This window comes from Oxyura jamaicensis, chromosome 20 (genome assembly GCF_011077185.1).
Source record: "Oxyura jamaicensis isolate SHBP4307 breed ruddy duck chromosome 20, BPBGC_Ojam_1.0, whole genome shotgun sequence".
NCBI lineage: Eukaryota > Metazoa > Chordata > Aves > Anseriformes > Anatidae > Oxyura > Oxyura jamaicensis.
Genome location: NC_048912.1, coordinates 13058360 through 13071710, shown reverse-complemented (window position 1 = coordinate 13071710; position 13351 = coordinate 13058360). Strand labels below are relative to the sequence as shown.

At 43.9% G+C, this 13351-nt stretch overlaps 1 protein-coding gene across 3 annotated transcripts in view; it reads right to left on the bottom strand.

Moving 5' to 3' along the window:
• Positions 1–13351, bottom strand: part of COL9A3 (collagen type IX alpha 3 chain) — a 37839-nt gene that overhangs the window by 11810 nt on the left and 12678 nt on the right. For all 3 annotated transcript variants that reach the window (XM_035343815.1, XM_035343816.1, XM_035343817.1), the window contains 16 exons: positions 13014–13037; positions 12477–12530; positions 11753–11806; positions 10646–10687; positions 9188–9244; positions 7647–7700; positions 7122–7175; positions 6529–6582; positions 5717–5770; positions 4562–4615; positions 3706–3759; positions 3354–3407; positions 2634–2687; positions 1895–1939; positions 1394–1447; positions 936–989 (listed from right to left, as the gene is read on the bottom strand). In XM_035343815.1, coding sequence (XP_035199706.1) covers positions 936–989; positions 1394–1447; positions 1895–1939; positions 2634–2687; positions 3354–3407; positions 3706–3759; positions 4562–4615; positions 5717–5770; positions 6529–6582; positions 7122–7175; positions 7647–7700; positions 9188–9244; positions 10646–10687; positions 11753–11806; positions 12477–12530; positions 13014–13037 — 816 coding nt within the window. The remainder of the gene's footprint in view (positions 1–935; positions 990–1393; positions 1448–1894; positions 1940–2633; positions 2688–3353; positions 3408–3705; positions 3760–4561; positions 4616–5716; positions 5771–6528; positions 6583–7121; positions 7176–7646; positions 7701–9187; positions 9245–10645; positions 10688–11752; positions 11807–12476; positions 12531–13013; positions 13038–13351) is intronic.

The following is a 13351-nucleotide window of genomic DNA, read 5'->3' as shown; positions in this document are numbered from 1 at the left end:
ATCCTTATATCACTTTTTTACTATCCCTGCTGTTCAGCTGGGACACAACAGGCAGCCATGCAGTTATTTTCGGGTTTACATTGCAACTCCTGTTGCTTTTTATTTCTTTAGCTCTGGGTTGATGCAAGGAACACAATGAACATGGGAACAAAATGCTCCATTGAGGACCATGCTGGTTTCTAGCCCAGAAGTTTCACAAAGCTGTCAGTTCAGAGAGTAAACGCGAAAGCTGCTAGAGCTGTACATGGGTTTGTTTCCTAGTGGCTCACACCTACAGGCTCTCAGCAAGATAAAGCTGCTGCAGTACTGGGGGTGGGTGATGAAACGTGTGAGCAGATTCCCCACCTGAAAATTGTTTTGGCTTTGCACCATATGTTTGAGAGCTTCGGGGTGTTTTCAAGCAGTTGTGAAAAGCTTTGCAGCTACGTGCCTTTCTGGCAAGAGATCCCCAGCAGGTCTACCAACTCTTTAACACATTTTAAGCTCCTGTCATTCAGGGTGGCAATTTGCAGGCTTTCCAGTGCTTGCATGGGTTTTGGTTTTGCAGTACACCTCTACTGCTCCAAGGAAAGTGATACAGGAATGGGACAGATTTCATATGTTGGTGGCTACGTACATCAAAATAGCTTAACAGTTTTGCTTCATTAGCAACTGGCATTGAGCTCAGGCTGAACTTCATTATCACTGTTTAATCAGGGATCTGCTTACTGTTCAGTCTCTCCTCACCAACTTCTTGGGCAGCTTCAGCTTTCTTTGCCAAAGGAAATTGAAGCATTTCCTTCAAAAACTTCGCATTTGCACAGAGCTGTCAGCAAGAGCAGATTCTGACCCATTTATAGGATAATAATTCCTCTGCTGCTGAAAGTCCCCAGGGACAATACAATTAGAGAATGTGGCTCCTTTAGTATCTGGTTTACAAGCAGCGTTGTACTTACAGTTGCTCCTCTGGGTCCCGGCAGACCTCTCTCACCAGGAATACCGACATCGCCCTGGCAACCAACACCAAAGTCAGATGTGTCATTTGGGGGCAGCAAATCCACCCTCCCCACCCCACTGCCAAGCCTCAGTGTGAAATCTTGGATCCCAAGTTATTTCAATCCAGTAGGTCACACCACCTGCCTCGGTGGGCTTTGACCTCAGTGTACTATGTGTGCATGGAGGTGTCCAGCTGGCTGGCTTGCACCACGCGTGCTGGGAAGCTCCTTGCAAGCATAAAGCTGCCTGGGGGTGCTCATCACCATGGGCTTAAATGTGTTAGAGGCAGCACAGCACCTTTCTCGTCACCGAAAGTTTTCTTTCTGCAGAGAAGCAGCGTGTCAGCTCCAGCTTCACAGTTTGCTTTAAAACACACTCAGCCGAGCTCATGATAAATGTAAGTGATGGGGATACGTACAGGGATGCCTGGCTCTCCAGAGGGACCTGCCTCTCCCATCTCTCCTGGACTGCCCTGCAGAGGAGAAAGCAAACACTCCATTAGGGAATAGCTTCAGAGATTCATTTCTGTCCTACCTAAAGCAACAAGCTGGAAAACAGAGGAGGGAGTTAAAAAGTGAGTCAGGAAACACGAACAGCTTTAAGCTTTTACAGTCTCAGGACAAAGAGAAAATTAAACAATGGGGATTTAAAGAACAGATGACCAATATGTCCTGTCCTGGGATCAGTGACCAGGGAGGGCTGTCAGCTCCAGGACAGTGCAACCACATCCCATCTCAGGCTGATGTGGGCCAGTGAGACAGGGATGCTCTTTTGGAGACAGGTTTAAGGTGCCCCATTTAATTAATTGCTGTGTCACCTTTATGCAAGGTTCCTGGTATTCCTGTGGGCACTGACCCCCTTGCTGTGAGAGATTAATGGCTTCCCCACCAGAACCCCATCACTAGAGACATTCACTTACTGGTTCACCCTTTGAGCCTTTAATACCCGCTCTTCCAGGCAGTCCCTGAAAGAAAAAAAAAATGAAAGAAAAAATAAAAAAGCAGTGTCAGAAGAAGTAAAGTTATTAAATTTGTTATTCTGGTCTGATTTGACACACAAGAAGCAATGTTTGCTTGAAGCAATGGAGGATTTACATTTCTGCAGCTTTCACCATGAAAATGATGCCTTCAATTTTCCTCTTGTTCACTGTCCTAGCTGCTCTACGTACACAGCTCCATGACAATTAGAGCAAAGAGGAGTAACATACAAATAAAACAACAGCAACAACATTCTCCACAGTGGAAACCTCCCTCTAGGGATGTTCAAAATATTCTTAAGACAGGAAGAAAGGAATACTTTACCTCTGTTTAAATAGTTGAAAGATAAGAGACATTAAATATTTTGCCAATAAACACTAGTAAGTCAGGGAAAGAGCTCAGCATACTTTTGAATCATGGTCAGTTGTGCCCAGATTTTATCTCCCTGCATAAGGGATGCACATCACTGGGATGGGAAAGAGAAAATCCCTTCCAGACTTAGATTTTAAATTGGGCCAGTGTCCAGAAGCCAGGGTATTACTATATTACTATTTGATGCTACTCCAGATTTTTCTATCCTGTCTTGTACACTGCTCCCCATCCGTATGGTGGGGAAGGAGCATTTCTTCTTGGTTTAAATGGGGCCCTTTGAAAAGATGATCATCGAGGCGCCATACTCACAGGAAGTCCGTTTGGCCCCTTCTCTCCAGGAGTACCCATGCGAGCTGCATCACCCTGTGGATATCAAGAGGTTAGGAGGGACCCTCTGCTGCTGGGAAGTGGTCTGACACAGGCAGGGGACACGTTCTCATACAGACATTTGCAGTTTTCTCCCTCCCTGTATGTGCAGGACCAAGAGCTTGTTGTGTCTACAGGAGGTGGGCACCCACTGGACACAAAGGCTGTTGGGTGCTCAGAGCTCCCAGGTGTTTCCCAAGTCCCCTCGCAGCTCCCAGCCTCAATAATCCAAGAACTTCCATTCCCTGGCAGCACATGGTACACATTCCTGTGGGATCACCGTTCAAAAACCAGGCAACTAGTACCTGACAGCACTTTGTCTACAGGCAATTAAAATAAACAGATGCCTCTGTCAACAGCTCTGAAAGGCATCTCTGAAGGCCCAAAGTCAGCCACTAGGAACCACGAAGTACAGGGACATAACTGAGTGTAGATCATATGTTCGTGGCCCATATGTGCATCTTCGTTCTTTAGGGAATTTCCTTGGGATTAATTAATATAAGAAACTTCACTCTTCTTCACTAGTTACACTATTGGAAAACTCTCTAGAAGCAAAAGCTTTCCAGCAGCGCTTTTTCTTGACAAGCATCAGCAGCTTTGCAACTCACATGGGACAGTAACAGAAACCTTTCCTGCGCAGTGTGTAAGTAGGACTTTACAAACCTTCTCACCATCGAGTCCAGGAGCTCCATCCCGTCCATCCTTGCCAGGTATGCCCTGCAACCATACACAGCGCAGGTTAAGGTTACAAGGCAGACACTGGTTTGCAAAACACATTGACAAAAAAGAAACTTTTAGCACTGGGTCCATCTCCAATTGCACTGGGAAACAGGGAAATTTTTCATTAAGAGCAGTGCACCTAGAGCTCGTTCCAGTCAGGATTATTCTGAAGGTTACACAGACCCACAGCACAGAACCTCGATAACAAAGACTTTATGATGCAAGATTTCTCCTATCATGTTTTATCTTGTCATGTGCAGCAAGACAGAGAGAACATCCTACTGAATTGACTTACAGGTTCTCCTATGAGTCCACGAGCCCCCGGGTTTCCTTTTGGTCCAGGTCTACCCTAGAAATCAATAATAAAGCCTGTGTTATCCAGGACACAACCCGAATGAACAATCAGTAACCAAAGACAATACTCAAACTCTGCAGGGACATTTCATTCACTTTGCACAGGCTCCTGTCCTGTTCACATAGGTGGTTCCTTCAGCACACACCAGAAAACTGGCCCAGTGCTGGATGCAGCATCTGGGAAAACTCCTGATTCTTTCAAGCGATGGAGATGTAAGATCTGATCTCTGTGCTCAAGGCTGTAAGAAGCTCTTAGGTATCTTACTGCTTTAGTAAGACTTAAGTGTCTCATTTCTGCAAGGAATACTTTCATCTTCTTTTACGCAGACTGTGTTTGAGAGGAACTATCTAAGATTAAATATCATCCAACTAAAAGAATAAATTAAAGCATCTTCTATTTTGAAGAAAAATAACCATTCATTTTACAACTATAATACATGTAGGAATATTATTACCGCTATTTAGTTTTTCCTATTCAAAGTGCCCCCAGTACTTCAGAAGGACACATAAAAACTACTAGTCCGTGTTTACAGACACGATTAGATAAAACATCAGAAAACAAAACACTGAAGCAAAACAATCTCCTAGCTATGACTCCAGTTAGCCCCTGCCAACGTCATCTCCCTGCACCAGCTTCTCAGCCAATAACAAATTTTCAAATTCTACCATGCTTTAAAGACGGACACTGCAAAGTGCTAGAAATAAAACAAGGAGGACAAGTCCTAAGGAAGTGCCAGACAGACTGCTTTGAGTGCCACATCCAACGCTGCAGCAGACGGATGTTTTACTACACTTACAGTATCACCTTTGGGTCCTCTGAATCCTTGAGGTCCTTTGTTTCCTTGGTCTCCCTAGGACAAAAGGGGAAAAGGCATCAAGCATCTTCATCGCACCGACAAAGACAAATGTTTCAGGAGTGTACACGATGAAGTTTTTTGTGCTGTTTGCTGGCATAAGCAGAAGAGTGATCGAACACATTCCCCTAGGAGCTCGGCGACACTTTCTCGGTTACACTCTGTAATTCCTGACACTAGGATGAATTGCAGCAAAGACTTTGCAAGCAATCCCTCAGGGCAGGGACCATCTTCCCCTTCATTTGTGAAGCATTTTCTTTTGCCAGAAACTGGGCAGGGGAAAAACTTTCACGTTTGCTGCCTAGATCCTGCTTGTTGTAATTAAATGTTCAAGGGACAGTAAGTTCCTCATTTTCTTTTAGTTCAGATGAATTTCTTCCATAATTGCCAAGACTAGGGAACAGTCCCCAGGGGGTGGTACTGCCTTTGGGTCGATACACATTGCAGTGTTGGCTGCTGTAAATAGGTGAAGGTGACTGGTGTGAAGTGGATGGCACATTGTCCACTCTGGAGAGAAACCAAGTGGCAGGTCAGTGGAAAATGCTCTTAGGCCACAATTCTGCAGCTGCAGCTCTGGTCTTTTATTTGGGCACTCTAAGGAGGGTGCAGGGGTCTATCCACAGGTAAGTCTACAGGTTCTGTGTTCTCCTATGCTTCCTCCCAGAGCTTTGTAAAAGGATGAGGACTGCACCTTTAATATACAACAGACTAATTCTGGCTGTAGCAAATGTTCTTGTGAGCTGTGGGCACTTGGGCACGGACCAGGACCAAAGGGGGTAAACTCAGGATAATGCTTACTGATTCTTCCTCACTACTCTTTAGCTGTTAATGCTCAGGGAAGAACAGTGAAGAACAGAAAGCAATGGAAATGTGGTGAACTTATTCTGGCAGAATCGGCACAGGGACAAGTGGAAAGTCGTCATGAAACCTGGGTCAGGTGAAATACCACTGCTTTAACTGGACAGAAAAATGTGATAGCAATAATCTGATGGAATCGGTATATATCCCTCCTGTTCATTGGCAGCAAAAGGTTTAGTGCAGAAAGGATCAATTTTAGGCTTTGTTTGTGGAAGGTGGGGCCACAAAGCAGATACATACAACTTTCCCTGGAGGTCCTGGGATTCCAGGTGGCCCTCTGAAACCAATGTCACCCTGCAAAGAATAATACATCACTGTAACACTGGTGTTGGCAGAAGGTAAAGTAACAACATCCCTACCTTATACCACAGTCTAAGAAAACACACAAAACCCTAGAATGATGGCCCATATTTCTTGACAGTGTAATACAGTCTTGCAAAAAGATCCCCCTCTGAACAAGCAGGTTTTTACTCTGGATCTCCCCACCATTATGTCTGCAATACACTGATATAATTCATGGGCTTGTTATCTTGCTAACACACTTGTTCCTCAATAAATGCACGACTTTATCAAACTCAAAACCATTCAGTCTCTAGGCCAATGGTCAAGGGAACCTGGCAAAAGTCCAAAATCATGGTGAGACAGAGATTGACCCTGTTCTCATTGATGAGGCTTTCCATGTCCTCAAAATCTTTGTACGTCAGTTCTTTGGCTCTTGGTTGTAAAGAGAGAAAACAAAAAGTGAAACGTTCATGATATATTTCTCATTATTTTGCAAGATTCTTTAGCATTGTCTGGCCTGCAAGGACATAACATTGTCCTTGTCTGAATGTTTAAATTAATGCTGTGCCTGATCCTGTTAATTTTTCAGGTATGTAGACTCATTCTGCCTTTGGATGGTTGTTCTGTTTAGTGGGTGTGCAGGAAAGAGACTGAACTTTGCATCTCTACAAGTTCCTCAATGATCTTCATTAAGGACAAATGGACACCTGCCATCTGGATGGGACAAATTGGTGGTGGAGGGAGAGAAATCAGAAGAAAGTTTTTCTTACCCTGTCGCCAGCTGGACCCATTGGACCAGGGAGGCCTCTTAGTCCTCTTGGACCCTAATTAAGGAAACAAATCAGTTAAAACCTAATCACTGTTAAAACACAACATGGTGGAACAGAATGATACAGCAACTCATCAACACACAAAACCTGAAGACACACTGAGGTATAGCAGAAAGCTCAGCTTTCTGATGCACAGACCTTTCCCCCTTCATTGATGATCTTGGAGCAAGCGACACTGTGGAGATACTCCACGTGGACACGCTTTCAGCATACCTACTCTCTCCAGCCCACTTTCCAGGCTGTCAAACCATCCCAGAACTCAGCCTCGGATCCAGCCAAAAGCGTCCAGGGCTCTACCAGAGTACCAAGAGAGCAGCTATTGTTCAGATGTTTCATACAAGGTGAGGCAGCAAAAGCAAGACCTGAATTAAAGCTCAGTGAATCTACTATGATTTTACTTTTTTGCCGGCGTCAACTTTCACATCTGTTTTTACGGAGAGGCAAGAGATGTTTGCACAATGCAAAATGATTGGTGGCAGCTTTCAGTTTCACAGCAGAAAGGTCATGGGAACCAGTGTGAAAGTAGGTGTTACCTGCAGGCCAACACTGCCGGGAATGCCTGGAGGACCTGGAGGGCCAGGGTTGCCCTGCAAGAGAAAAATTAATTAGACAAGAAGAGAAAGAACATCAGCCTGCCAACCCAAAGCCAGGTACCTTCTCATCTTATTTCTTCTTGAGCTCCCTCCCACCCAGATTTCTGCTTAATTTTTGTCCTTCTACATGATATGCAATTTCTTCTACGTGCATCAGAACACCTGATCAGTCAGGAATTTACCTGAGTGATTAATGCACGGCTTTTTCCTGAGCTGACACCCCTGCATATGAAACAATAGGAGTTAACTTGTTGAACTGATCTTAACATTATTATTCCTGGGAATTTTCTTGAAGTATTAGCACACAGACATACATGCAGAACAATGGAAGCAAGTACATTTTAGTCACAGCTTCCCTTTGCTGTTCAGCCAATTGCCTTACATCTCCCTGTCTCCTTGAAGAAACCATTTGGTATGGTGCTTTTAAAGAGAAAAGTGCCCCCCACCCCTCAGATTGAAGTTTACCTTCTCTCCTTCTTTTCCTATTTCACCAGGTTCTCCTTTGTGACCAGTGTGTCCCTAGAAATAAGAGCTCAGATTATCCACGACAGTAGAGTCTTCTTTCAAAATTTAGATTCTGTTAGATAACTGCAAGACCTAAACCCACATAACAAAAAGGACTAGGAAAATAATCTATACATGTGCTGTAAATGTGTGAATCAAGTTCAATTCTAGCCATGCACCATTCCTGATGGTCCTTTTAAATATAACTGAGTCAGAATTTATCTTGTTTCAGAAAATACCCAGATTTGGTTTTCAAGAGTGGGATGTGCTCCGAGTAGGCTCAGGTCTCTGGATGCAGTTCTCAATTACAGGTCAGCCACCAGAACCCAGTTTCTATCACTTTTGAAAATGGGGCTGAGACATTTCTGAAAATCATGTTCTGCATCTTTAGCCTCTCTTTTTGTTTAAGTCATCTGTAATGTTGGCATCATCAGGCTTGCAATGAAACCCACGTCCCACTGAAATCTTTTATATAAGCCCAGATTCAATTTGCTTCTTGGCTCCCTTCCTATTATTGTTGGGAGAGACCCAGACTAATTTCAGCCACAGTAGATGTTATTCCTCACCGTGCAGGAGGTCCTGTGCATCATTTGCATCATAATTGGAGAGTTTCACAGGTTTTTTTTTTTCCATTTCATAAGCTATGAATTTTGAATAGTTATACTCTAAATGTGTGCTTCTAATGAATTCTATGACTCAACCAAGAGGCCAAACAGACCTTCAAAAGCTCAGTTCATGGGGAATTGAGAGTAAGTCCCAGGTGTTCCAACTTCTGCTAAAACCCGATAAAAAACCCTAGTAACTACTACTTCAGCTGGAGTGTATCTACTGTACAGAATTCATAGGGCTCATGGCAAGAGAAGGAGAGGTTTAAGTGCTGAGTGAGGTTTCCTGAGGGCTAGAATTTATGTACTGAAATCAAACAACAAACAAAAAGCTGCCTAGGTATAAAATGACAATTAAGTTTTACTTAATCACATATCTTGCTACAGTAAAATGAATTTTTAGGAATGAATGGCAGTAGTCCAAATTGGTAGTCAAAACCTGCATCTAACAAAGGCCTGGAGTCCTGCAGCGGATGGAGCCACGAAACAACTCGTCCTGTAAGCACATGCAGGTCCTTGGAGGATATAAAGCCTCTCGCTGCGGTTGAAGGGAGACCACTCACAAACTTGTTGGGCCTCGGCACTTTGCAGGATTTATTTTGGTGGCAGAGCAGCTCTTGTTATGAGTGTGGGAACAGCATGCAAAGAGGCAGGATTAGGCCCCCTCATCCTCCTCTTGCTTCACACTTGGCTGCTTTAGGGGTTTTCTGCTTTGACACCGTAAAACCATAAAACCAAGCAAATGAATGGCTGGTTTGGAGAGGTGTGGAGACTACAGGAGACATGTACAGCATGTAAAATAATTTTATCCCAGGAGATATTCTATAATATAATATAATTTTATCCCATTTATTTTGGGAGGTAGGCCCTTGGATCTGCAGATGGCATTTTTCTTACCTTGAACCCTGGCATTCCTGGAGGACCTGGAGGACCTGGTGGGCACAGAGCTGGACACTGCAAGAAACAGAAGCACTCTGGTTTATCAAATACACACAGTGCATCCACGGAAGCTGGTTTTGTTACTAAGGAGAGGGGAAAAGGTGATGTCTGGAAACAAACATTAGTGGGTTTTGGCTCTAAATCCACTAATTCATTCATAGCATAACATATTCACTAGCATTTCCCTGTGGTAATGGGATCCTAAACAGGTCCTCAGGCCCCTAGTAACCCACAAAATAATGATTTATGCTTGGTCAGCTTCACCTTGAGCATGCTTGCATGGACTCCGAGAAATTCTGAAGGCTGACAGTTGTGCACAAGCCAAAAATTCCCCAGTAAAGCTGGATGGGTACCTTGCAAATCATCAGGAACATATTTAATTCTGTGCACCCATTGACTCCTATTGATTTCCCTGAGGTCACTCACCTAACCGAAACAAGGGCAAGCATTAGAGCTTATCAGAAGGAGACCTATAGAAAATTAACCCAAGTACCAATATACTGGTGTCTGCAGATGTCTAGGGCTGTTTGAGTCCCTGGTGTGAACTCTAATTCAACTAGGAACAAATCAGAGCATGCAAGGAAATTTAATGGGGGTTCCAAAGGCCATATTAAAAAAACTGCATAAATAGGGAACAAGATTTTCTTCTGAAGCTTTTCTTTCATTTTTTTATTTTTTCTTTTAATAAAACCTCAGGCTACATGTCTGTAGCAAGAATTTAATTTTCTAGTATATTCCACAGGGTAACGTAAATGAAAATTGCAGAAGTGGTATCCTTTTCTATTAACTTCCATGTGACTTGCCATAAGGTAGCCTAAACCGACTCTGAGATTTTTTGGGGCACGCCAATTAGAAAACCAAAGATGCTGTCACAACAACAGCTGTGAAATCTGCAAATGTCACTTCCATCGTTCATGGACTTAACGCTCCTTTCTTTCCCTTGGAAGAAAGGAATCAAGACATTCTCATAAGGAAGGAAGTCTAAACAAAGCATATGCCCACAGGAACCCAGTGCCACCATCCATGGAAATAAACAGTGCCACACGCATGACCTTTTCTCTTGTAAAGCAGGATTGGAAACAGATGCGTGAAAAGCTGTTGTCACTTGCCAACTGCTAAAGTTGTTTTGTAGATGCAGAACGTATGCAAAACCTGCACTTTAGGAAGCAAACCGGAAAGCAAAGATCAAGCAAAAAATCAGCACTAGCACGTCTACCTCCTTGAAAGGACATTTCAGTCTTGTAAACACCTACTCATGCAACACTTACACATCCTGTGATATGGCAGTTTAGACCCTTGTCTGCAGGGCTGAATGGTGCATGTTAAGCGCTCTGACTTTCACCCAAGTGTGTCAATGAAAAGCCACATCAGAGACTACAACAAAAACATTCTCATGATACATAAAGAAAAACCTACCTGAATATCCCCACCGCCATCAGGAAAGGTGCCTGGAAGACCCTGAAATCCATAAAACGTGGTCTTTTAATTATATCTAGACAATCACAAGGAAAACATGTTATCTCTAGAAAATGCAGTTTGTAAACCTAGATCAACTGAATCAGCACAAGCCAGGTACATAGCCCTCAAAATGGACACGTCAGACCTGAACATGCACTGAAAATGCACAGCTGAGCTTGGGAAAAGATCTTTGAGCCGTATGCCAACAATTCAAGCAGAGCAGCTGTGCCTGGCCCTCCTTTGGATCTGGGGGAAAACCCTCCTGATCCTATTTGGCCCTCCAAAGAAACTCCTGGAAAACCAAAACAGAGATTTGCTGTTTTCCAGACCCCTTGCTGGCACTACAACAACACACACCTATGATACGGGCTCCTGGTGGAGTCTGTGCCTGTAGCAGGGGCTCCCAGACAGGGATGTCTCAGGCACACAAGTTACCTCCAAGGGGCATGCCAGCAATAAATGTGTCCCTGTTTGCCCTCTGAAGGACATGGGAAACTAGGCTGCAAATGCTGCCCAGATGGCTGAATGCCTGTCCAGAGCCCAGCATCATCAGCACAGTGGGACTTCACAATACCACCCTGGGATAGTAATTTACAAGCTAACGAGGCTTAGATACTACTAAACTGGCAGATACATGACCTTTTTAGAGTGTGGAATAGGTCACTACATTAGATGTGGTGATGTGGTCCCAGGACCTGATATTTTAAAAGGAGGCAAAGATAAACTCTGTAACAACCCAAGCAACCATATAAATTTTACTTCAGGAAAAAAAAAAAAAAAGGCTATCCTGGGATCTCTCTGTGCCATAAAGCCTGGATATCAGTGGATTCCTCCACCCCTTAGACAACAATTATATGCAGGAGATAATCCACACCCTGAAGTGCAGCCAGTGAGAGGTCACTGCTCTCCTTGAGGCTCAGTGTTTAGAGACTGCTGAAACTTAGCCCGGAGAGGGAGTGCTCGTGGCAATTTCAGCAAATGAAACAGGCATGTGCTGGCAGCAAGATGAAAATTTTGGATTTCCCATGGGAAGTTTCTCATATTTATTTACAAGTCTCAACTTACGGGAGGCCCGGGTGGTCCAGGAGGCCCTGGGAATCCTGGCAGACCATAAGGACCCTAAAAAAAAGAGAAAGAGAGATATAATTTCCCTTCTTAAACATTTAGATGAAAATGTGAAAGAAGAGGAAGGATAGCTACCAAATAACATTGCATATTGGTGAATGTGAGGCAAGATATTTCTAATCAGACTAAATTGTACCCTTTGGTCTGCAGAGGCTTCCACAGCTGTGAAGAGAATAGCAAATGGAAGTATAGGGAGTAGGATGGAAGAACATATTCCATACCTACATCCCAGCTTCTACTGTTTCTGTACCTCTCCAGTGGAGCTGTGAGCATACAAAAATGATGGTATGCTTCTGCAGAATGGGCTCCCTCAGACTAGACCCACTCTGCTCAATAGCTTCTTATTGAGGATGCTGAAAGCACACACCAGTGGTAACTGACCTCTGTTCTCATGACATTGGCTGCTCTTTTGTTGTTACTCATCGTTGATAAAAGAAGACAGGGCTGCAAGCAGCTGCGTGTCTTTGGCATGGCACTGGTTGACTGGAGTGACACTGCACAAGCTCGTACAAGGAATAGCATTGCCCGTGGGCATACACAGAGCTTGCAATGCTTCATGCATGCTTCATGCTTCCAGAACAGCGAAAGAAACCTGAAATGAACCTTATTCCTCTGTGTTTGCGGTATGTTCAGTGAATGGGGATCAAATGGTGGGAGTACTCACAGGAGGACCCCGAAATCCATTTCCACCTGGAAGCCCGCTGGGTCCTGGAGGCCCCTGTTGAACAGAGAAAAAAAGCCTTACAACCTCAGCGACCTCACGGCTGCAAAGCCCAGCAAACACTCTGGCTGTATTCATTTTTCTAAATCCCCAGAGGAGCCCGCACCCAGACAACTGGTTTGCCAATGTACATCTTTCTTTTTGCTCCACCTTTCCACGGGGCATGCCATTGTCACTGTCATGCGTTGACAGCATCTGCCCCCACTGACTCACAGCAGCTCTGAGCCACCCCAGCAGAACAACAGCTGCTCCAGAAAATTACAAGCAAATCCAGCACTTACAAGGCTGCTTAAGCTTAGGGTTAAAACAAGCCCACAAGGCTGCCAACATGCACGACTTCATATCCTGCTGCCCAACACAAGAAAGGGACCCAGACTTGGGATGGGTTTGTAACATTCAGATTAAAAAAAAAAATCAGTGTCCAATAAAGCTAGTATAGTCATTTAAATATATTTTTTGAAAAATAGACTCATTACTTACTGGAGGTCCTGGTAGTCCTTTGCCCTGGAAAGGATATTTGAAACAGTAAAAGATCACTTAGAAATGAAACATACAGGAAGAAGAGCAGCATCTCAGAAAATGCTTCTTGATTCTTTTCCATTTCAGATTTCATAGCGCTCTCCTGCCCCCCAGTTATTGTAATTTACAACCAGAGCATATCTAAAGTCTTAACGACTCCTTTTGTTACCTCTAATCATTTGTATTCTCTTTACATCCTTGTTACCTATGAGACATCTCTAAAAAAAGACACATATGGTGACACGATAGTGAGACACAGACATTTATCTGCTTTCCCTGTTTCCATGCATTTCTTTTTT